Source organism: Loxodonta africana, chromosome X (genome assembly GCF_030014295.1).
Source record: "Loxodonta africana isolate mLoxAfr1 chromosome X, mLoxAfr1.hap2, whole genome shotgun sequence".
Taxonomy (NCBI): domain Eukaryota; kingdom Metazoa; phylum Chordata; class Mammalia; order Proboscidea; family Elephantidae; genus Loxodonta; species Loxodonta africana.
The window spans coordinates 35,363,566-35,389,999 of NC_087369.1; the positions used below are offsets into that span (position 1 = coordinate 35,363,566).

The 26,434-nt window shown below is 38.4% G+C and overlaps 1 protein-coding gene across 1 annotated transcript in view; it reads right to left on the reverse strand.

Annotated features, from left to right (window-relative positions):
• Nucleotides 1-26,434, reverse strand: part of DMD (dystrophin) — a 1,889,362-nt gene that overhangs the window by 339,030 nt on the left and 1,523,898 nt on the right. Inside the window, exon 55 of the mRNA XM_010599731.3 lies at nucleotides 7,055-7,201. Within this exon, the coding sequence (XP_010598033.2) occupies nucleotides 7,055-7,201 (147 nt within the window). The remainder of the gene's footprint in view (nucleotides 1-7,054; nucleotides 7,202-26,434) is intronic.

The window sequence follows — 26,434 nt, forward strand, 5'->3', positions numbered from 1 at the left end:
ATGGCCTTGAAAATTGGACCATTCTTCTTTTGGGGTGAGTAGCATATACTCTAGAACATCCATGTCACATTACTTTCAGGGTCACCTAGGCAATTTAAGTATCATTCCTCTTGCGTAACGCACGATTAGTTGTTTAAAAAAACAAAACTATACACTGGAAACCACACTGATTGAGGACAATGTCCTTAAGCTTGGCAGTGCACTTCTACCTCAGCATATTAACTATCCTGGGCATTCAGATTTACATCCTCCCCTTTCAAAGCTTTAAAAGGCCTTGCTCATGTCCTCCCTTTTTTTTTTTTTTTACAGAGATGAGGTTAAGTATAAATGATGGTTCTCTCCCTCCTGAAAAGATGTTTTCCTAGAACTTTAATTGTCCTTTTTTCATGGGTCATTCTCTTCCTAATATCAACAAATCCTTCTGTGACCTAACCTTTTCTAAAACAAACACACTCTTCTTTCTTCTTTGTTCTTTTCATTTCCTTTACCATCAGCTTTTTAAAAACTCCTGCCAGTGGACACATCATGCTAGCTGTTACACTTTAAATCTTTTTATAGGAGCAACTTCCAATTTATAATGAGTTAGAGGTACTTTTTCCTACATGTTGCTGTAATATTTTTGGGTAGTGGCTTCCAGTCTTTTCAATATGTGGATTCTTTATTAATATTCCACATATTGGTGAATGACCACATGATAGAAGTACTACTTAGTATCTGTTGATTGAAAAAAAGGTAACTAGCTGATAAATAACTGTAAGAGTTTATTAACACAGCTGTATTTAGTTTCTTCTGAAAAATAGTTGTACAGGGACAAGACAATTATATATTCAGGCTACAGACAATGCTTGATGCAAAATATATTCATAGATCTCTCTTAAAAAATTCTATGATCCATAGCTTGAAAACAATACTTTTTTGTGTGGTCACAGATTAACAGCATCACCTGGGAGTTTGAGAGAAATATAGACTCCCAGGCCTTACCCAATACCTCCTGAATCTCTGGGGGGGTGTTTTAAGAAGCTCTGCAGGTGATTCTTGTCCATGCGAAATTTTAAGAACTACATTCTAGACCAGTGCCGTCTGATAGAAATACAAGGAAAGCTACATATGTAATCTTAAATGTTCTAGTAGACACACGTAAAAAAGTAAAAAGAAATAAATATCGTTGGTTGTTCTACTTGAAGTGACAAGCTTGTTCATTTCAAGAAAATGTGTGCCAAATTCTCACGCCTGAATAACCATAAGAAATGGGTAAACTTAATTATAATGACATATTTTATTTAACCAAATACATAATAATATCTTGTCAACATGTAATCAATGTTAAAATATTAATGAAATATTTTAGTCTTTTTTTCCTACTAAGCGTGAAGTACATTATATATTTTATACTTATAGCACATTTCAGTTTGGACTGACCACATTCAAGGACTCAGTAGCCATACATGGCTATCATATTGGATAGCACAGTTCCAGACCAAATGATTTAAAATATAATAAATATCAATCCATATAGCAGCAAATCATGTTTCTAGAAGTCTACTGAAAGCTTCTCTTCACCTTCCTCTTTCCATTTTGCATAAAAATTAAGTGCTTGGGTCTTCATGTTCCCATAGTACGGTAACATCCCTTTAGTACAGAACTTTCCGCATGGCGTCATACTTATTTTATCTGATCAGATCCTAAACCCCTCAAGGTGTCTTACAGAATTGATTTTTTTTAGCCTCTTAAAACTGGCTTAACGCCCAACAATAGTTCTCAAAGTATGCTCCTTAGATCAGCAGCATCAGTGTCACTTGGGAACTTGTTAGAAATGCAGAATATCAGGCCCCACCCTAGAACTACTGAATCACAAACTATGGACGTGGGGCCCAGAGATCTGTGTTTTGACATAACTTCCAGGTGACCCTGGTGCTCACTAAAATTTGAGAACCACCAATGTAGGAAAGTATATTTCCTTAAAGAATGGCCTTAGACTTAACCAATTTCTTATCAGTTCCATTTTGGGTCTTACTAAAGAAAAAAATCAAAAAGAGCATGCTAGAACAGCCTCGGGAGAACCAACCATTAGCAAAGCTGAAGGGAAGGAAGTTTGGATGCCTTTCCCTTACCCTCAGTTAGAAACAGATCCGCATATCGGTAAGACTACATGGTGTGGTTTACCCAGACTCCTTGCCTAGAAAGGACCCTATAATCAATGCAAGCCGATTCATATAGGAGCCTTAAAAAGAGTGTGGGAAAAATGTTGAAATACGTCAACACATCTTAAGGTTCAAATCCTGTGTTGAATGATGATAATACAGGTAGATGACCTCCCTATAAAACCTATCTCACTGCTCAGTTTGAATTAAAAAAAACTAAAAAAAAAAAAAAATTAAGCCACGAAAACACTTCTATTGACCAACCATGACCCCATGTATTCTCACAAATCTTATTAATATGCTTACGTAGACCAAATTCCCAGTCAGAAATTACTGACAATTTTATAGACCAGAGTTCTGACAAGGTATTGTTTTAAAAACATTACTGCCTTAATTATATATATATATAGTCTGTACCATGGATAAAGGGAGGAAGAAAGGGCCATTTTGGAAGCAATAAAAGAAAACCCATCTATAAATCTTTTCTTAAGATGGCATCAGCAATAAAGGGGGTTCTGGTCAGTATGTCTTTGTACCAGACAGAACAATTACAATGTCTGCTTGGTATACAATAGATGCTCAATAGATGCTTTGGAATGAATAATCTTAGGAAACCTTCAAAAAAAAAAACATACGTAATTCAAGATACAGTTCTTTAACATTTATGAAGAATTTTATACCTGGAAATGCTTTCATATTCTTCTTTTTTTTTTCCACAAGTGATTATATTTGGTACATCCCTAAGGTCGATAAAGTATGCACTCTTTATATTAAAGTCTATTTGCAGCTTCTGCTGTTATTTGTGGGTTTACTCATGAGTGCCGAGAAATGGATAGAACATTCCCTCGCATAGTGCTTGTGCTTTGTGACTAAAGAGCACGACTACAACACTTAATGTCTGTGTATCTCTTCAAAATTAGAAAGACTTATCATCAGTTTAACTTTACTTGATCAAATATGAGCACTGGTTCTGCTTTAAGAGCTAACTCATTAAAATCACTTTGGGATGATTTTAGTACAACTGCTGATACTTAAACAAAGTGAGGAATATAATGCTTTATAATTTTATATTTGAAATTACAGGTGTGATTTTAAGTGGTACACTGAACTGGGCTCACAAATCCCTTGGTTTGTAAAAGGAAGATTTCAAAGTTAACATCCCTGAGAATGATTAAGGGCGGGGGGAGCAGCATGGAAAAACTGAAGTATTTTATATTTGTGTTGCCTGAAATAGCTTTACAGTAGGAATTTGTTAAGCTCAATACATATGTTTTAGAAAAGGGGAAAAATGGTTGGGGGTTGCGGCTCAGAAGACCCAATTCAGATCTTGACTGACACAAGCTGTGTGACTGTGATTATGTCACTTCAAGTTTCTAAGTCTCAGTTTCCTCACTTGTAAAATGGATAACGATAACACATAGTCATAGTGTTGTGAGGGTTAAATGAGATAATGTACATGAAACTCTCTGTAACTGCAAGGAATGATGGTTTCCTACATGATGAACACATTGTCAACTGTTCAAGTAGAAACATCCAGAAAATATGTCCACTCTGAGGGCTAAAATTGGATTTTATTTCCACAAAGAGTTCCAACAGGCAAACCAATGACTCTTAGACTTCTGTTGGGGAACTCAAAATAAACTCAGAACTTTCTATGCACTCAATTTCTATGTACAGGTAAATGGCGACTGGGTCTTACTTGACTGTCGATGTTCACAGCTACATGGTTTACCTGTTTCTGCCATTTTAACTGAAATACTAAATAGAGCTAAAAAACCCAGCTTGGGTGTCTTTTAAAAACAAAATTAATGGATCATGTAACAAAACCCAGGATATCCTGATGCCAAATAGACATAGTGTGGTAGTACGTAACTCTATTACTCCTATTGCATTGCTTTGTTCAAATTTAATTGTCTTTTCACATTTTTATATCTGCCTTCCCACTACTCCAACTCCATTTCTAGACCTTAATTTGCCTTAGAGCCAAAGATGAACTTGCACTTGATTTTTATCATGGTTTTAGCAACTGATGTAACATTGCAAGTGGTAAAATTATCTTTATAGAAATATGATGTCATAATGATGGTGGGATCAAGCGTCCCTCCACAGAAGCTGAATCATGCTTTAGTCTCAAATACATTCTTCTAAATGTAAAATTTCCCAGACAGGGTGTATGAGTTACTCTTCCAGTAATGGGGACAAAGTTGTTTGCTGTGAGCTCCATTGTTTTGCTTTCTTTCCTTTCTGAACAGGGCTCACATTTATAATACAGCAGAGTGGTTAGCATTATGGTCAAAGAAAAGAATGAAATCAACTTGACTCTGTTGTGTACAAACCAAAATCTGAGACTGATTAGCTTTCTGCTAAAAACACCTCCTATGCATGACTGCGTAAGGTCAGGTTCAAAAATAGAAACATATGAAATTTGCTATATTAAGAGCCTACAGCACAAAATGACTGAGCTGACTTTTGCATATTTAATATGAGGAGGCTGTGTACATGTGGGTTTTGAGATGAGGGGTTTAAAAGTTAGAGTTATGGAAGGAGAAGTATAATTCCAAGAAACCACATCTGCATTACGAATATAGGAAACAACTTCATTGATTCTAGGCTAAATTTTGTCATATGTGAATGTCCCCCAGATATGCTGCTATAGGATCAAAGGATTGGACTGCATGTAACCTTAGCTGTTATCTACGATAATCGTCTCATTTTACAAATGAAAGAATTGAATCTGAGAGAGGTTAAATGGCTTTCACAAGATAACATGGGCAAACAATAGCTGAGCTTGTTTGAACTTCCCCAGACCCCAGTGCCATAGAGTTAATATCCACTACAGCGCTTTTTGTTGTATCACATGGTTTCCTTGCACGTACTTATAACCAAGTTCTTATTCATTTTAACGAATGGATGAAAATGAAGCTATTAATACTTCTCATACTTTACATCTAAACAAATAGTGCAACTAGACTGGATCACTTAGTATTAATGTTATTTTTGAACTTTTCCTATCATTCATAATATTTTGGCTTCATTTGTAAATTCACATGCCATAGTCACAAACCTTGCACTTCCTTCTGAAAACAAATGGTATCGTTCAGCTCTCCAAAAGAAAATTTAAAGACATAGTTCAAGAGTGCTTAAATGGAGCAAATGTGGCCGCTCGTTTTATTTGGACATTTATTACTTTTCTTATTTATGCTTAAAATGAAAAACATACTAAGGATGAAACGGAGAAGATTTCCGTAGTACTCAACCACTCTGGTACAAACAGACACAGAAAAGCATATAATTGCTTAACTCTATTGCCTTGCTTTGGTCCTGCCACTTATAATAATCAATCATACAAATATTCAAAAACTATCCAATGCGATCATAATTAAATTACATGAGATCTCAAGAGATCTTGAATTTGGAACTTGTTTTTATTAAAGATCTAGCAATTCTTTAATAGGACTTTCAATCACACCCTTAAACGGACTGCCGATAGGAAAAGTAATCTGGCTTATCATTTTTTTTCTCATAGAAACTAAAAGAAAATATTTCAAACCCAGTTTTCACTCTGTCCTTAGGAGCATACTATCTGCATACTATGAAAGTGGAGAAGGAGAGAAAACGATTCCCTAATTCTATGGTTAAACTAGTTTTCAGGAGAAAAACACTCAAGTGGAGTTATGAGCTTCTGCTCTTGCCATCCTAGCCCTCTAGGCAAGAAAGCCCATTGCAGTCTCTTAGGAAACCATTGCAATGGGCAAGAGATTGGTGGCTGCATTCTCAGAAACCTACAAACTCTGGCACTTCTGGTGTTACCTTGAAATGGATCTGTGTTTGCACTGGGGTGTAATGCAGTGTCCTGCACGTAGTAACATATAGTCACACTTCTTCCACCATCATGACCTTTTTTTTTTTAGTTCTTATGTGGCGGAGTAGTTAAGTGCTACGGCTGCTAACCAAAAGGTCGGCAGTTCAAATCCACCAGGTGCTCCTTGGAAACTCTATGGGGAAGTTCTACTCTGTCCTATAGGGTTGCTATGAGTCAGAATTGACTCGACGGCAGTGGGTGGGTTTATGAGCCAGGTAGTATAGGAAGAACTCTATATGAATTATCTCGTTTAATATTACAGCACCCTTGTTACAGATGATGAACTTGACTATCAGAGAGGTTAAGTGACCTCAAGGTCACTCACCTAGTAAATCTGACTCCAAAAACTGTGTGCTGTAATAATAATAACTGCAATAACACCAAGAGCTAGAATTTATAAAACGTTTACTACGTTACAAATACTGTTCCCAGCGCTTTACAAATATTTTGACTTATCCATTTTAACAATAAACTGATGCTGTAAAAATTTTATTGCCACCATCTTTCTTTTGCAGATGAAAAACTGAGGCACAGAAAGGTTAAATAATTAGCTCAAGGCTCTACAGCTTGGATACATGAGAATGACCTTGGATACACTTATATTTCCTGTATTTATTATGCAAGTCTATGAAAAACTTCCATGTGTGGGTTTGTGAGAAAATGTTCTTTCTTCAAGAGATTTTAGAAGGGGTCTTATTGTTGACTTTTGTTTCTGTTAAGATTCCAAAAGGAAAGATGTCTTAAGAATCCAAGCAATAATAGTACAAAGTAACTACGCCAGTAACTCAGTTCTTCAATCATGATTCAGCATTATCTTCCATGTTTATTGTAAAACATACTAAAGTCTGACTTTCAGCCATTTACAGAAATTAATATTATTAGACTGGAAAGTACAATAGGGACTTATTAAATAATTTAAAATATCCCACCCTCACAAAATATTATCAGGAAAATCAAATGAAAATATCACTTTTATTGTTCCTTCCAAACAAGCTTTATCTGTATATTCTTTTATTGTAACAAGGAACACTAATTTTCATAATGTGCCTACCTGCAGAAGCTTCCATCTGGTGTTCAGGTCTTCCAGAGTGCTGAGGTTATACGGTGAGAGCTGAATGCCCAGTGTGGTGAGCTGGCGAGCAAGGTCATTGACATGGTTTACATTCTCTTTAAGAGGTGCAATTTCTCCTCGAAGTACCTGCGTGAAATAGTCAAGGGTTAATTGGAAGATGAGAACATGTAAAGCAAAGAAATATAGACACATGGGAATTACAAGATACTCTATCTGGGGTGCAGTGTCAGTGATATTTTCTCCATTATGGTGGTATTACAGCAATGAAAAATCATTAACTAATGAATAATAACTAATATTTATTGGGAGTCTTGGTGGCCGCAGTGGTTAAGAGCTCAGCAGCTAACCAAAAGGCCAGAAGTTCGAATCCACCAGCTGCTCCTTGGAAACCCTATGGGGAAGTTCTACTCTGTCCTATAGGGTCACTATGAGTCGAAATCAACGGCAACAGGTTTGGTTTTTGTTGTTGTTGTTGTTTAATATTTATTAAGAGTTTTCTAGGTGCGTAATGCTTTAATAAGGTCTATTCACACATTAACCAGTTGCTGTTAAGTTAACTCCGACTCATGGTGACCCCACGTGTGTCAGAGTAGAACTGTGCTCCACAGGGTTATCAATGACTGGTTTTTTGGAAGTAGATGCCAGTCTTTCTTTTGAAGTGCTTCTGAGTTGACTCCAACTTGCAACCTTTCTGTTAGCAGCTGAGTGTGTTAAACGTTTACACGAACTTATTCCTACACAGCCACCTTATGAGGCTGATAGTTGGAGAATTCTCATTTTACACATGAGAAAACTAACTTGCAAGGGTTAAACTTTGTTCAAGTTCCCACAGGTAATCATTGATGGGTTTGGGATTCATACCCAGATTTGTTGGCCTCCAGAGTACATGTTCTTAACTACTATATTATATACCACTCCAAAGAAATTCTGGATTGATAAAGTAACTGTGAAAAATATAGGACTGGTAGATTCTAAACTATTCATTTCACAACCAGAAATGGATCCTCATTTTTATAATAAAAAGCTATACTCAATCATAAAATGTTGCACTCAAACGTTGCACCAATCATATAATAAATAGTTCCATTTAGAGAGTACAGTATTTTCTCAAGTCCCAAGAATGACTTCTTCATTTCCAAGTATTTTAGTCCTTGTATTTTTTTTTTTTTTTTAGCAATGACTTAGGAAAGCTCCCACGGGGCTTTTCGCCTGTCTTTGAAGCACTAGAGCAGGATTCTCTGATGCAATGCATCATGACAATCTGTTGAGTGGAAGAACCCCATGCAGATATGGGAAGGATATTACCATGCATCATATCTACCCTATTGAGATGACATTTATGGATCTTTAATATGATGCATGATGTCCAAATGTTCCAATGAGCAATTTCTAAGGGACGAATTCCCTCACTTAGGAGAACACTTTGTGTAATGCAATGTCTGTGCACAAGGACAGCATTGCTTACTTGGCTATACGTGTTGTTTTCACTTGCTTGATCTGGGCCAGTATTAGTTTTCTGTCTGGTTCATTATGTTGATAAAACCAGTGTTTACCCTGAACTCATCTGCACCCCTCCTATTACCTCCTACCCCAAATGGAAGGAGCCAGTATGTACATTCCAATAAGAATGGTGTTTTCCTCTCAAATAAACCTGAATATCTCACCATTAAAATGTGGTGTTGTCCAAGGTCACACGACAACTAAGAGCCCAAGAGACAGAAAGGGCCACACGAACCAGAGACCTACATCATCCTGAGACCAGAAGAACTAGTTGGTGCCCGGACACAATCGATGACTGCCCTGACAGGGAGCACAACAGAGAACCCCTGAGGGAGCAGGAGATCAGTGGGATGCAGACCCCAAATTCTCATAAAAAGACCATACTTAATGGTCTGACTGAGACTAGAGGAATCCCGGCGGCCATGCTCCCCAGACCTTCTGTTGGCACAGGACAGGAACCATCCCTGAAGACAACTCATCAGACATGAAAGGGACTGGACAGTGGGTGGGAGAGAGATGCTGATGAAGAGTGAGCTAATTATATCAGGTGGACACTTGAGATTGTGTTGGCATCTCCTGTCTGGAGGGGGGATGGGAGGATAGAGAGAGTTGGAAGCTGGCAAAATTGTCACGAAAGGAGAGACTGGAAGGGCTGACTCATTAGGGGGAGAGCAAGTGGGAGTACGGAGTAAGATGTATGTAAACTTATATGTGACAGACTGACTTGATTTGTAAACGTTCACTTGAAGCTCAATAAAAGTTAATAAAAAAATGTGGTGTTGTATGGAGTAGAAGACTTGCCTATTTCTTAGATTATACAAGACATTGTGATAATCACTCCGTTTAGCTTACAGTTTTAAAAAGTGGACATTAAAATATTGTATTAAAAAATTCATGGTGTTTCTTTAGGGGGTAATGAGAATGTTCTGGAATTAGATATTGGTGATGGTTGTACAACCTTGTGAATACAATACAAACGTCTGAATTGTTCACTTTAAAAGGGTGAATTTTGTGGTATGTGAATTATATATTAATAAAACATAAGAATAAAGAATATAGAAAGAAACCTGATCACACATATGCAAAACATAATATGTGAAATATCTTCAAATTCATGTTTGCAGAATGTCATTGGAATCTGTCTGAAACTAAGGAATATTTTTATAGGTAATAATAAATATTATTATTTCATTTCCTTATAAGTAAATACATGAATTAAGAGTCTGAATAAGTGGTTAAAATTGAGAAAGGTGGTTAAAATCCTTATAATCCCATTGCTGTCAAGTTGATTCCAACTCATAGCAACCCTACAGGACAGGGTAGAACTGCCCTATAGAGTTTCCAAGGAGCACCTGGCAGATTCGAACTGCTGACCGCGTGGTTAGCAGCCGTAGGACTTAACCACTAGCCACCAGGGTTTCCACTGTGCTACCAGGGCTCCAAAATCCATAAACATGAATTCATATCTCTAAAAGGAAGTGAACCATAATCATTTTGTTTTACATAATAGAAAGATTATATAACGATTTCTTAAATGTCAATGGGGAAGCACAGCAAGCCGGACAAGGATGACGATTATAAAACGGAACTATTCTGGATACGATCATGTTTGTTTAGCAACCACAAATAAATAAGATGTGATAAACAGGAAGACCACTGCAGAGATGGCAAGACAGCCTAGTGTGGCTCTCAGCCATTGAGTTGAATACTCATCCCAGTTAAGCCTTATCTGTATTTCTGCTTCTTTTAGTTCTGAGAATGTACGTGTTGCAATGTCCCTTACTAGAATAGTTTGATTTTCACTCCCTTCCCCAAAGTTCTGGCCACAAAATTAAATCCTGCATCAATGTTTCCGAGGGTGAAAGGGGTTGAAAAATGAGTTTCATTACTCATAATTAATCGCAACATCCTCTCTTCCCCTCTTTCAATTTTTTTTTTTTTAATTTTCTCCCTCTCTCAATTCTACATTGTCGTGGGATCTTGAGCCTTCGTCTTTTTTTTTTTTTGCACTTACCCAGCATTATAGTAGAAGTCCTATTAACTGATCTCTGGTTAAAATGGAGCCCTGGTGGCCCAGTGGTTAAGAGCTCAGCTGCTGACCAAAAAGTTGGCAGTTTGAATCCACCAGGTGCTCCTTGGAAACTCTATGCAAAAATAAATTTATACGTGTAACATTAAAAGCTCCATCCTCCTGTGCTTGGTACCATCATGATGATTTCTGGCTGGCTAAAGTACCCCAGTGTGCTTTCTTCCCTTGAGATACTGCACCAAAGTTTCCCCCTACTCCCCGCGTGCAAAGAGAATTGCTAAAAGTTGCTAAAAGAGATAATTTGAGCGGGGGCGGGGGTGCTTTGGAGGAAAGAAGCTAACTGATGGTAGAAAAGAGGAAAGGGAAAAGGAAGCAGGAAAGGGCCCTAGTTGATCTTCACTTGGGTATTTTACCTAAGGTTCTGCTGGCAGTGCCATATCACTACAGATGGCTCACTGATGTAGGTTGTCAATGCTGAGAAGTGTGCCGAACAAGAAGCATTGCCCCCAGAACGTTGAATCACAAGAAATATTATGTAAAAAATGAACATACTGTTACCGTGTCATTAAAATGCATGTAGCATTGAGGTTGACTATATTTCAAATATCAGAGCTTTTAATGTTATGCATATAAATTCATTTTTACATTATTAAACATTACACATAAAATGTCAAAAAGTACAGTTAACTCGGAACAATATGATGTGCCAGTTGAAATGCTACCAGGATTTTAGTAGGTTTTATTCTAGTTGGAAGCAGCAAGTGAGAACGCATCAAAGGGAGTCATTATACTGTGGTTTTCTTGGAAACATCTGGAATATGTTCGCCGCGAAAGAACAAACCAAGCCTAATTTTATTATGACCAGTTTCATGCAGGCAGAATTTTCACTTCATTAAATGTTGTCTGATTAGAGATATAAAAGCACTGATTGAGAATGATATATAAGTCTGATATGTCAAGCTTTTTCTTCTTATAAAATGAAACTGCCGCTCAGAACTTTGCTTATCTTCATGTAGTAAGGGTTTGTTCACGTATGTATTTTAGAATTATGGTCACTGACCACTTTTGCAACAAAAGAAAGGGATTGTCTATTAACGATCCCTCCCCACCCCCCCAAAAAAACCACTGCCATTGAGTAGATTCTGACTCGTAGTGACCCTGTAGGACAGAGTAGAGCTGCCCATAGGGTTCTCAAGACTGTCAATCTTTACAGAAGACTGCCACATCTTTCCCACGGAGCGGCTGGCAGGTTCAAACTCCCGATCTTTCGGTTAGCAGTCAAGTGCTCCACCAGGACTCCCTGTCTATTAACAAGGGAACATTATTTTTAGGGGAGAGATTTTGACTTGACAGTTAAGAGACGATCCTTACTGAAAGACGCAGGAGGTAGTTTGGAGGTTTGGAAACAGTAAGTTGAGGGAATTCTAGTCTGAGCGCCTTCATTTCCTCTGTAAAGTAAGAGGCAGGAGATCTGGACTAGAATGGGTGTGCAATGAATATTTATTGAATGAAAACACGGATTGGAGGTAAGTGGGAACATTCGAATTTATTGTGGTAGAGACTGTGAGAAGAACTTGACTTAAAAAATGCAGTGAGGTTGCTAGATAGTGTTGACAGCCCTTTTGAGGCCAGAGATAATTTTTTTTTTTAAGCAGATTCAATCTGTCCTGTTTTCTCACTTTCTTCGACAGTATTCCATGCATGCATGGAGAAAGTAGTTGATTCAGGTTTGGGGTTTTGTCAGATGGTGGTGGCACAAACACTTAGGGACTTTAAAGTATAGTTAGAATGAGATTGAAAAGCAGACCATGGAATCTAAACTGAATGATGAGGGAAGTGAAACAAGATGAGGGCGTAGGTGGCAAGAAATTCTAGGGGTGGTGGAGGTCCACAACAATCCAAGAAAGGCTCAGCAGGAGTAGCCGCACAAACAAGGGAGAAAGAGAAGAGACGCTGGGATGCTTAAATTAGCTCTGCCAGATCCACCATTTGTGAGTATTTACATATAAATAGTGCTACCGAGAAACTGAAAAACTTTCCCTGTTAGGGATATTAAACATTCCTCCTGAAATCTTAGCCTACTATTTCGTAGAGGTCCTATCTCATTTACCAGGAATTCAAAATTAGTAGGGTCGGACAATGAAACGTCATCTTAGGGCTCTATTCCCTGTGCAGAGAAGTTTGCATTATAAATGCTACCTGGAAAAATTACGTAGTGACTAAGTGCATTTCTCTCTACAATAAAACCTTACTGAACAAATGGTTGTGAACAAAGGCCCTTAAAAAAAAAATAGCCCAAAATGGGAGGTGTTAGGAAAAGTCCCAGGATTCTTCATGCTGGATTAGTAGTGACAAGTAGAGGAGGAGGAAAAGCAAAGCTTGTCCTGCAAATAGAGGTCTTTAGTACTTGTACTGGGGCTCTTAGACCTGGGTCAGGGAAGGCCTTCCAGAACCCAGTAACCTAGGAACTGGGGTAGGTACAGCCAAGGCTGTGTTTTGCAGCTTCTGCATTTCTGGGTGGGTACATCATTGACTACTAGCTGAAAGGTTGGTGGCCCAGAAGTACCTCGGAAGACAGTCCTGGCTATCTGTTTCTGAAAGGTCACAGCCTAGAAAACTCTATGGAGCAGTTCTACTCTAACACATGAGGTCACCATTAGTCAGGATTGACTCGAGGCAACTAACAACAAGAACAATATCAACCTGCTAGGAGTCCCATAGGGTCGCTATGAGTTGGAATCGACTCGACGGCAGTGGGTTTGTTTACTGGGTAGGAGTCCCTAGGTGGCGTAAGTGGCTAAGTGCTCTATTACTAACTGAAAGGTTGGTGGTTTGAACCTACCCAGAGATGCCTCAGAAGAAAGGCCTGGTCACCTGTTTCTGAAAGGTCACAGCCTTGGAAACTCTATGGAGTGCAGTTTTACAACACATGGGGTCTCTGTGAGTTGGAATTGATTCCACACAATTGGTTGGTTATATCATCCTGATGGGAGTGAGTACCTGCCACTGGGGTCAAGAGAGCCAGGAACTATACCCTGCTTTGTCCAGAGGATCCAATGCCATCTGAAATTTATCAGATGTTATTAGTTGCCACGGGTATGTGGCTGGACCAATTAAAAAGGAACACAAGATGAAATGTAGGTAAGCCCTTCATGAAATTCATCAGGGTTGGAGACTTCCACTGTTAACTGTAGTTCTTGGCTCTTTACTCTGGTTCTCTGCCTGGTGTGGTGCCTGGGATGTAGGTGCAGCTTTTGTCTCAGATACCTACTGTCTTAGGCCGGGTTCCAGCGAAGCAGAGTCTGAGATAGGGCTTATTGTGCAAGTGATTTATTGAGCGAACGCTCTTAAGAGAAAGAAAATGAGAGAAACAGGAAGACATGGCAAGAAAGCTAAGCAAGGAGGTGTCAGCTTGAGACCAGCATCAGCCTAGCTCCATAGGGAGCTGCCCATAGGTTGACCCCATCTTGCAACAAAGAGGCTGTCCTTTGGTATCCCAGTGTTAATCAAATCTGGGGGTCTTGGGGGAAAAGGGGTGGCACAACTTCCCAGGCAAGGAGGCTTTAGTATTGGGTAAAAGGAATTGTGTCCTCCCAAAAGATATGTTCAGATTTTAATCTCTGGTACCTGTGTATATGCCCTTACTTGTAAATAGTCTTTTCAGATGCAACCAAGTTAAACTGAGGTCATATTAGATTAGAGTGGGTCCTAATACAATGGACTCGTATCCTTATAAGAAAAGGAAAATTTGGGAACAGGCACAGAGATACACAGGGAAAAGAGCATGTGAGGATGGAGGCAGAAATTGGAGTTATGTTGTTACTATCAAAGAACACCAAAGACTGCAGACAACCAACCACCAGATTCTAGGAGAGAGGCGTGGGATGGTTCCTCCTCAGAGACTCTAGAAGAAACTGATTGTAAAGACACCTTGATTTTGGACTTTTAGCCTCTGGAATGGTAAGAGAATATATTTCTGTTGTTTCAAGCCATCCAATTTGTTGTACTTTGTTGCAGCAGCCCTAGAAAACTAGTACAGCTTCCTTTTGGCTAAGGAAGTTTCTCTGGAAAAGGGTGCAAACGTGAGCCGTTTGCAGTTATCATGGATTGAATCGTGTCCCCCCAAAATATGTGTCAACTTGGTTAGGCCATGATTCCCAATATTGTGTGATTGTCCACCATTTTGTCATCTGATGTGACTTTCCTATATGTTCTAAATCCTATCTTTGTGATGTTAATAAGATGGATTTAGTGGCAGTTAAATGGATGAGATCTACAAGATCAGATAGTCTCTTAAACCTCGTACCACCAAGAGTGAAGAGCAGGAGCACAAGTCTTTTGGACCCAGGGTCCCTGCACTGAGAACCTCCTCAACCAGGGAAGATTGATGACAAGGACCTTCCTCCAGAGCCAAGAAGAGAAAGCCTTACCCTGAATTTGGACTAGTAGCCTACTAGACTGTGAAAGCATAAATTTCTCTTTGTTGAAGTCATCCACGTGAGGAATGTCTGTTATAGCAGCACTAGATGACTAAGACAGCAGCCAACACAAGAGTTATTGAGGATGGGTGCACGAGCCCAGTCAATGAATCTGCACTGGGTACCAACAACATTCGCTATACCTCCTTACCTCATCTCGTTTCCCAACCTCTTTTAGCCTTGGACTTCAGGTGTCAGGTTTTATTTTTGCAAGAGGCTTCTTACATGACTTCTCATTACTGACAATATGGGGCTATGCCATAGATCTCCAACAAAACTGGGACATACATCCCTTTCTATAATGTTGACTTCCTGGTTTCTGCCAAATACTGAGGAATTGTGTGGAGGGAACTTACAGACTGAATGAGTACAATCTCTACAGTACCTCTGGTAGAGACATTCTCAACAATAAATTATGCCACTGAAACATGTATTTTTTTTAATAGACATGCAACTGCATTCCATTCCAGTATCAGTTTTTACTGTGGTAGCCTGAAGGCAAAATATTACGCTGTTTCTTTTCATTGTTTTCCTTGCTTTCAGTTTTCAGAGCAATTCTTGTAAGCTTTCATGTTTGGGCATGATCACATATGATGAGCAAACTGAATAAGGACATAAATAATGAAACGTTCAGTATTAATGACCGAGATGTAGCATCAGCAGCGTGACTTGGGGTAAGTTAAATTAAAAGCAAAAGACTTTAGGGAAACCATGTGATGTTTGTAAGCCTGAAGAAACCTGGGGTGCTTTTATTTCCCAAGCAACTACCACTAATTATATTTTAATTATGGTTTCCTCTCAGACTCACCACACTTCCAAAGGTGTGGCACTAAAAAATAGCAATTAACTGCTTTGTTTTTCCCATAAAACACCTTCATATTTTTATGAAAAATTATATCTTGTTTCTCTTCCTATTATTGAAAAAAAAAAAAAAAAGGCATGCCCAAACATAAAAGTGTAAATTCTTTGGTAATGTTTCCCCCTTTGCATCAATCATAACTCTTCATATTTAGTCACAGGATATAACCTCATTATTAGGCTTATAACCTCAACGTTCTTAAAATAAAAGCTGAATTATAACTTCACCATTCTAATGGTATCTATTTCTTTCTTTTCTAGGCATGTGCATTTTGCCTTCACAAATATAATTTGGAAATGAGAAACAAGAAGGAATGAACCACAAAGGAAAGGCTTTTATTTAGAAGAACAAGTTATAGAAATCTTAGTTACTTTAATTTCCTTGGGAACGCATTTCTATAATCCTAACTCTGAGCTACTGCTAATTAGTTCCCTTTTATAAGAAAAAAAAAAAAAGCAAACAAGCAACCAAAAAAAAAAAAAAGCTTTCCAGAGCTTTTCTAATGACTAATGACATAATTAAAACAATTAAAAAGGTAGTTCATTAATTTTTTTTTACAGAGGCTAAATGGGAAATATGCATGATTAAAATAAAAAGGTCTCTAATGAGTATAAATAACTCATTTGAGCAGGACATGCTTTTAGGCTGCTAAGGAAACAGAAGAAATGCCAATATTTTCTTTCTGATAAATTTTAATTATATGTGAGGAAACGTAAAGTGAAATGGCAGTTAATGAAATCTTCTTACTTATTTAAACATGAATAATAATCCATAACCACAAGGAGAGTTAGCTTTGAATTCACAAGGTATTTCCAATGGATTGAATGCCTATGCCTACATTTGCCACTGCCTTTGCCCATGAGTAGAGGTACTGTCCTGTGTTCTTCCTCCACTACACGGCTCAAAAAATAAGGGAGTGGTTTTCAAACCACTCCACCAGAAGCCCTGGTGGCACATTGGTCAAGGGTTCGGCTGCTAACCAAAAAGGTTGGCAGTTCGAATCCACCAGGCACTCCTTAGAAACCCTATGGGACAGTTCTACTTTGTCCTTTAGGGTTATAAGAGTCGAAATCAACTCGTTGGCAACAGGTTTATTTGGTTTGCGTTCTCAAACAGCTGCACGTATCAGAATCACGTGGAAGACTTGCTAAACACAGATTTCTGGGTCCCACCTCAGTGTTTCTGACTCAGTAGGTCCATGGGGGGGGGCATGAGAATTTGCCATTTCCAACAAGAACTCAGAAGATTCTGAGTTCCTAGAACTCACTAAGCTTATTCTTAAGGGTCTTCATACATACTGTTTCCTCTGCCTAGGGTTTTATATTTTCACTCTCTGCCTGGCTGGCTCCTATTCATATTCTTCAGATCTCAGTTAAATGTAAGCTTTAAAGAAAGCTGATTTTTGGATGCCCCATGGAAGGTAAGTCCCCCCTATTATTCAGTCTCATCTCCCTAAGTGCCTTCTTAACACTAATCATAATTTGTAAGTACATATTTATCTGCCTATTTATTCCTTCATTGTCCTTTTCCAAAACCGTAAACTTCATAAATGCAATTCTATGTAATTTTGCTCACCACGGTATTCCTGCACCTAGTACATAATGATTCTTCAATACATTTTTATTAAACAATAAGCAGTCAAGAAAATTAGGTACTTTTGCATTAATTACTAATACTTCAGACCAACAGTTATTCTCAAATTGCTTCATAAACACAGTTTCCTACAGAAACCTGACACTGAGTCCCCAAATAAAAGAAATCTGCTCATTTTCTTTTGGTTTCATGTCTGAATTCTTTATATCTAACTTGATGTCTTTTATGTTGGAGCATGTATGTGCTAATTACTGAAATATCCCTACTGAAGAATTTAGCAATCCAGTTTTTGGTACCAACTGGTGATTTTTCAAGAAAAATGGGGCAAATGAAAAAAAGTTGAGGGGGGAGTAACCTACTTATGGGAAATACACTGCTGGTGCGAGTACAACTAGGTATAATCTTAGGGAGGGCATTTTGGCAAGACTGAATCAAACCCTTTAAAATATTTATGTATTAAAAGATAGGAGGCTACATAACAGGGTCTCCATGAAAAGTTGTAGAGGTTGTGGTCTGCCTAAGAGGGTAAAGAAAGCTGAAACTCACCGTGGGCTCCACCGCCTAACTGGTGAACTTTGGCAGAGGGCTGGGGCCTGTTCAAAGGAAGAGATGCCTTTTTCTACTTTGCCCAAAAAGATTCCTTGCCAGGGTTGGGATTATAGATAATTGCTCTCTCTTTTCTCTCTGTGTGTCTTTCTATCTCTTTCTCCCTCTCTCTCATTGTTGGTGTTTTCCACTAAAGAAAAGTAACTTAAAGGATGCTATGAGCCAAAAGATCATCAAATATTAGAATTTAACAACATTCACTTACAAATATTTTTTGATGCATTTGTCTTGTAGAGAAAGGGGATAATAACCTGGATACATCAAGGCTGTTGTGAGGATTAATGAGAAGGGTGGGCCTATTTTTCCTTCCTTTACCAAGTGGTTAAGCACTGTGTCAGGCAACACTGGGAATACAAAGTCATGCAAGGCCCCACTGAGTCTAGTTCAAGAAGATCCTGCAAAGCAATGTATAAGAAGTTCATCCACAAAACAGCCACAGACTAAATTTCTTTCTTAAGTACCTGCCTTTTTTTTATTAACTTTTATTGAGCTTCAAGTGAACGTTTACAAATCAAGTCAGACTGTCACATGTAAGTTTATATACACCTTACTCTGTTCTCCCACTTGCTCTCCCCCTAATGAGTCAGCCCTTCCAGTCTCTCCTTTCGCGACAATTTTGCCAGCTTCCAACTCTCTCTATCCTCCCATGCCCTCTCCAGACAGGAGATGCCAACACAATCTCAAGTGTCCACCTGATACAAATAGCTCACTCTTCATCAGCATCTCTCTCCTACCCACTGTCCAGTCCCTTCCATGTCTGATGAGTTGTCTTCGGGAATGGTTCAGTACCTGCCTTTTTTGAGCTGATTTCTGACATCACCCAGGGGGGACCTGTCTCTCCTCACTCCTCTATCATGTAGCTTCATAAAGTCTTCTTGACCTAGACATTACGATATGGATGCATGAAAACTGATCAAGGAAGAGGAAGCACAAGGGAGAAGAATATTTGTTCAGAGCATGAACAAAGGGTAAGTAAGAGGTACTAGGAAAGGTTAAGGTATGTCTAAAACCAAACAAACAAAAAACCAGTTGCCATCTAGGTGAATCCAACTCATGAAGACCCTATGTATTTCAGAGTGGAACTGTGCTCTATAGGGTTTTCAATGGCTGAAATCTTTCAGAAGTAGATTGCCAGGTTTTTCTTTTGAGGTGCCTCTGGGTGGATTCGAACTGCCAACTTTTCGATTAGCAGCCGAGCACTTAACTGTTTGTGCTACTCAGATGTGTTTGGGGAAGAGCAAACCATCTTAATAATTTGAGGCATTAAGAACAGGGCAGTCATGGAAGATAAATCTTGGAGCTTTCTTGGGGCAAGATTGTGGTGGGTCTTGAACGAGCTGGCCTTTACAATATGGATAATGAGGATTTTTGCAAAGGGGAATAGAATGTCTCAGTAACTGTTTTAGTTACTGAGATACTAATTAGTGATTACTAATCACTTGAAGAAAATACTTATTTTGTAAACACTATGTACACAGGGGAGCCCTGCTGGGGCAGTGGTTAAGGGATCAGCTGCTAACCAAAAGGTTGGCAGTTCAAATACACCAGCCACTCCTTGGAAACGCTAAGGGGCAGTTCTAATCTGTCCTATAGGGTCGTTTGGGATCAGAATGGACTCAGTTGGTTTTGGTTTATCATGATAATGTCCAGTTAAGTACATGCAGATGATGAATAAATTACTACTTACACAAATATGTCTAAGTGTCAAACTCTCTAATCAATGTACTCAAATGTCATTTCAAAAAAAAAAACAAAAGAAATAAAAAAATTCAGTTATTGGCTAAATCTATCCTCAAAAAAGTGATTGGTATTCAGCTAACAAATAAGTCATTCTTAAATAGTAATAGTTTTTTTTTCCTTTTTCAAAAATGTGTTTGATTCATTGTCCTCAAAATCTGTGCGAACGATGCTGTATTGATTAGCTAAAGTAGAATACTACCTCAGTTGGAAAAAGAGTTTTAATAATCTTAAAAAGTAATCTTTTCACTAGGAATACAAGATTTTTTTGAAAATCACAGTGGGTCAGATTTCATTAAGAACCCTCTTGCATACGACACTCAACCAACCCCAAGGCAATTTTAACACGAGACAACCTTGAAAACTTCTTCCTTCAACCTTTATAACAAAATGTCAGGGTAGTTCCAAAGGTAATATTTTATTCACTGTGTAAGCCAAAGGATCAATAGAACTTATGCTCATTTGTTTAGCTTGTATTTCTTTTAACCTTATACTTTATTGGATGCACAAAAGTCACCACTATATTGGATAACCCTTATGGCGATTCTAGTATTAGGTTTGTATAGATCCAAAACAATGGACCATTCTCTTGCTCTAGCCCTGTCCCTGCTAGATATGTGTGGAGGCCAACAGCCAACTGGCAACTAGTGGGTGAAGTAGGTGAAACATTGTTGCATGTAGCCTACTTGTCCTGGAGATAGACAAGGAAGTTAATCCATGGGGCAATTGAATGGGCATTTAAGAAAAAATTTTTTTTTAATAGGGTTCAGGTTCACAGCAATGTATAAACCTCAAACTGGGTTTCCACTCTTGATTAAGAGTAGGAAAAAAATAAATAAAGAGAACTTAGCAGTGATTTGTTACTGGTTCTAAAAACCAAACCAAGCCAATATATTGTTTATGCCCTGCATTCATTTTAATTTCTATTTAATCACTGTATATTGGCATATACCCCATATATTGCTGATAAATTGGCTTCATTCTGTTTAATAACTTGCTTTTGCAATGTTAACATCATGATGATAGAATTTGAATATTTCATAGGGAAAATGAGCCCACTGTGTTCAGAATGGATTCCTGGTGGCGCAGTGGTGAAATGCTTGGCTGCTAATCAAAAGGTCAGCAGTTCGAATCCACCAGCCGCTCCCTGGAAACCCTATGGGGCAGATCTATTCTGTCCTGTAGGGTCACTATCAGTCAGAATCCACCTGAGGGCAACGGTTTTTGTGTTTATAGTAATGCAGAATCTCATAGAACAAGAGTTCTAAAAACAAGTATGTTTTGAAATGGGACTGGAAGGCTCTTAACTATATGAAGAAAAAAAATCACCATAAAATCAATTCTTTAAAAGAAAATAGATATGTACCTTAGTGTTAGATTCTCCAGCCTCATTCTGATTAAGAGAGTTTGACATTTCAGGGGAGAACACACTGTGGAAACTTAATAAATATTGAAGTTTACAAACAAAAAGCATAACAATGATATGTGGACCAATTTTCAAAACCATTGAAAATCAATGTGTCCTTACCCTGCCTAATTCAGTTAACTCAACTATTTAATGTACATTTGATCTGAATGGGTTTGAACTTAGCTATTTCAATTTTACATAGAATATCAATCAAATTCCTTTTAATATAAAATTTCCTTCCCTCCAACCCTTACCCCATGCCAAGATTACAGTAAAAGGGTAAATATTTCTTTTTAAGGTTTCTTGTTTACTGTTAAATCAAATTTTAAGACAGTTATTTCTGTTTATCTCATAATTCTCTTACATATACCCCTGGCCCTATACTGTAACCGTGAATGTTTTCACAGTTAATTAATACAGTGATTTTGCTCCACCTTTTGGAAACATCACTTTTCCTTAATCACTTCAGATAACAGTATTTCCTCTTTTCTCCTTGTTGTTCTCCCAGTTTCACCCTGCATCCATCTCCACTTCTACACACATACACATATACTCTCTTCCTGCCCCCACCCCACCAGCCCAAACTCATTTAGGGTTACTGTGAATTTATGCCATTAGTTCTTTTTACAACAAAGCCTCAAAGAGTTGACAAGATATGTTATAAAATGTTGGAACTTCAGGATAAAAAAATATCAGTAATTCATATACAGCAAGCAGGTCAATTAAAAAGAGTTAAGTACACTAATGTTCATTGCAGAATTTTCACAATACCCAAAGGGTGGAAACTGGCTGAATGTCCATCAACAGATGAATGGATAAATAAAATGTGGTCCATACATACAAAAAGAGAAATGAAGTCCTGATACATGCTGCAGCATAGATGAACCTTGAAAACATTATGCCGAGGGAAATAAGTCTGCCACAAATGGACAACTCTCATACGATCCCACTTACATGAAATACCTAGGATAGGCAAATGTATAGATACCAAAGTTTATTAATGGTTACCAGGGGTGGGTTATGGTTAGGTGAGTCAGAATGACTCCATGGCAACTAACAACAACAACCATGGGTGGGTGAGAGGGAGGAGAAGAGGGACTCACTGCTTAGGGGACACTGAGCTTCTGTTGAGGATAATGGGGAAAGTTGGAAACATAATGGTGATGGTTGAACAACATGATACACATAACTAACGTTGCTGAATTGTACATGTGAAGAATATTGAAAAGAAAAATTATTTGTTACATATATACTTAAAAAATCCCATTGCCGTTGAGTCAATTCTGACTCACAGCGACCCTATAGGACAGAGTAGAACTGCCCCACGTGGTTTTGAAGGAGCGACTGGTGGATTTAAACTGCCGACTTTTGCTCAGCTGCCAAATTCTTAACCACTGTGCCACCAGTACCACAATGAAAAAGAAAAGGCAGAGGCAAAAGAAAGAAAAAAAGAGTTGAATGGCTTCACCTATTCTAATGTCCTGGATTTCAGAAATTCTGTAAAGTGCTTGTTTATAATCAGAACGTTTGGCAGAAAATTCTGAGAATTTTTTTATTTCATTGTTGTTGGTAAAGGTGATAACACACAAAGTGAAAAATCTTGTGGCAAAAAAATTTTCAAGTGTTAATACTGGGAAGGCAGGTTAAGCTCTAGGTCATCTGAAGCAACCCGAAAATTGCATCAGTGCCATTAAAATAATAACAGGAAAATTGGATTAAATAACTATGAATGCCCTCCATGAACGATATTTAGAGACGAAACTATCATTCAAAATTCCTGACTAAAACTATCCTCTGTACCTAAACTATCAATCATGCTAACAGGAGGCCAGGCACCTGCATTCCTTTTTAAATTAAATGCTCTGGATGTTGGTAAATATATAGTAAATACTATATTTATTACTTGTAATTGAAAGGTTACTAACAATGCACAAAATATGTGCTGATACACATATTCAGTGTCCCTGGAGCTGCAGCATCAGAATCACCTGGGAACTTGTTAGCAATGCAGATTCTCAGACTTCCTGAATCAGAGACACTCTGGGGGGGTGGGGGGGGACTTCCTTGCCACAGGTGATTCTAATGCCAATTTCTGAGAACAACTGCCTTAGAAAATCCTTGACATTCTCAATCATTATGTCTGGATAACTTGAATCCCCAAGGTCAAAAATATCTAATCAATTCAGACTCTTAGATTCTATAACTATAAAACCAAAGTCACTTATGAAGCCATTTTCTCACTAATAATTATCACGCAAAAAAAAAAATTTTTTTTTTAGACCTTTTCATTTTCTCTTCTTTTCCATCACCAATTCTAATAGGTGGCTTGGAGGTGGGCTGGGGGACTGAAGGTGGAGTTTCCATAAAAAGATAAAAGTTTTATCACCTCAAGGAGAGACTGGAAGGAGGGAGCGGGCTGACTCATTAGGGGGAGAGTAAGTGGGAGTATGGAGTAAGGTGTATATAAGCTTACATGTGATACACTGACTTGATTTGTAAACTTTCACTTAAAACACAATAAAAATTATTAAAAAAAAGTTTTATCACCTCAAAAGAATGATTGCACGTGCAAGAACAAAACAGCATTGAAAAACTCTGTTGAGATATGAAGGATGAGTGGATTGGTAGGTTACTTATCAGTTGTAGGGGACACTATAGGTGCCCTGCCCAGATCCATGTTACCTGGCCTGGGCATCCATCTCCCAGTTGGCTGTTAATATCTCTCAGGGGTGCTGGTGGTGCAGTGGTTGAGAGCTATGGTTGCTAACCAAAAGGCTGGCAGTTCAAACCCACCAGCTGCTCCTTGGGAACCCTATGGGGCAGTTCTACTCTGTCCTATAGGGTCACTAGGAGTCAGAATCGACTCAACGGCAACAAGTTTTTTAAATGTCTCTCAGCTGCCTCTGGAGATAGGGGCTCCCTGGCCCAGGTTAACTCATGTCCCCAGGGGCAGGCCACAGCCAGAGGTGTGCTGGAGCGGAGCCCAAGAGCCAGCTGGGAATCTCTTCCTAATTCCACATTCAGTGACATCAAGTAGGCAGCTTGAAGTCAGCCATGGTGGGAATATTCACAGGATGAAAATTGGAAAATGCTACAAATCACGGTTGCCCCAACCTCAGAGCCAGTTGGTAAATATTTACCAGCACATTGCTGGCCACAGCCAAAGACTGAAGGATGCTGGGATATAAAAGGGCAACTCTGTTGTGTGGTTTAGGATCCGGAGTCCTCTCCCTACGTATCAGGACACAAAGCTATGCTGAGATCACATACTTGCTTGGCTCTTCTCTCTACCATGCTTTCCCTAACTCTGTTACAGGCTTCTCCTGAGAGCAGACTCTCTACAGACCATGTGCACCTAGATCCCTGTTCTTGGACTCTGTTTCCAGGGAACCTGACCAAAAACATCAGTTAAATCATTAGTTATCTGACTGCTGCACAAAAGCCTCAAAGAATGTGGATTTAAAATTACAAAGTCATGGACCTTTGGGGTGGCACTGACCAGATGAAACTTTGGGCAAAAGATACACTGGAAATGGCCAGGGTCCACTTTTTGTGTATGTGTACATAAAAGAAAGAAGCTCATTAAAATCATGCTTCTCAAATTATTCCTTCATAGTCATAGGTGAAGGTACCGGAGGATTCGGTTTACTTATGACTTTAGAGAAAAAACGTTTTCATGTTGTTGTTAGATGCCATTGAGTCAGCTCTGACTCATGGTGGCCTTATGTACAACAGAAGGAATCATCGCCTGATTCTGTGCCATCCTCACAACTGTTGGTATGTCTGAGCCCATAGTTGCAGCTAATGTGTCAATCCATCTCACTGAGGGTTTCATATTAAAACACCACAACTACGTTATAGAGAAGATCACAAAATTGTCATGATATTTTAAAAATCAAAGAAGAAACATCAAAGGAATTTCATGCTTATGGATAAAGGAGTTGAGCAGGTGGGAGAGTGAGGAATTGGGCTTTGTCTCCATGGTTGTTAGGAGAACTGAAGTCGAAAAGTTTAAGAAGCGCTGACTTTGGGCAAATGCTTTTTATAGAAAAATCTATAGTAAATGTAAAATATAAGTACAAATACCAATTTTGTTATGAAAAAGATCTCTTTTCTTAAAAAAAATTTTTTTTTTCTTTTCTTAGGCTCCATTAAAATGAGAGGGGGTATATTAGCATTATAGGCACATCTGTTCCCATAATACCCAGAAAACTGGTTTACCAAGAACAATGATTCAACGCCATCGCTTACCTCTGTTAATATAAGGTTGCGTAAGGCATAATACTGGTGTCAATGTTAACGGTACAATTTTGAAAATTGTAATTGCTGAGCATGACAGGAACACGGCAGGAGCTCACTCCTTGGATTAAAAAAAAAAAAACATTGCCATTGAGTCGATTCCGACTCACAGTGATCCTATACGACAGGGCAGAACTGCCCCATAAAGTTTCCAAGGAGCACCTGGGGGATTCAAACTGCTGACCTCTTGGTTAGCAGCCGTAGCACTTAACCACTATGTCAGCAGGGTTTCCCACTTTTTGGGTTACTTGTTCTTAAATCATGCCTTGTAGTGCTTGTGGTAGGAGAATAACATAATTGTGAACTTTAAACTTGTTACGACTTTGGTTAATACCAAGGGAAAATTAAAAAAATATATTGGCTGCGCACTGCCATTTTCTAAGGAAATATGGAATTTCAGTTAAGTAAATAACTCTCATATTTTACAGCCCTTTCTAGTTAATGCAGTGTATGCACACATACACACAGGCTAATAAAAATGCTTGCTCCCTCAGCTTGGTGCTAAATAATAATAGTCCCAGGAAACCAAGATGCCATTAATACAACAGATGAAGTAAATTAAACATTCACACTCTCTAATGAGATCAGACCTCTCTGGGTACGGGTTTTAACCATATCATAAATGAATGAATGACTGAGTTCTTAGATCCTTTAATGCTGATATTATATTACTTAAGCTTATCTTTTGAATAGTCTTTCATTACCTTAGACTCTTGAGGGGTAGTATTTATAATTATTACCAGCAGCGAACAAAGCTTCTGGACTAAATCCTCAGTAAACAGGATTGGCATTAATATTGGCATTAATATGCCAAGGATCAGTTTTTGATAAGGTTGTTTTCAAAGAGCAG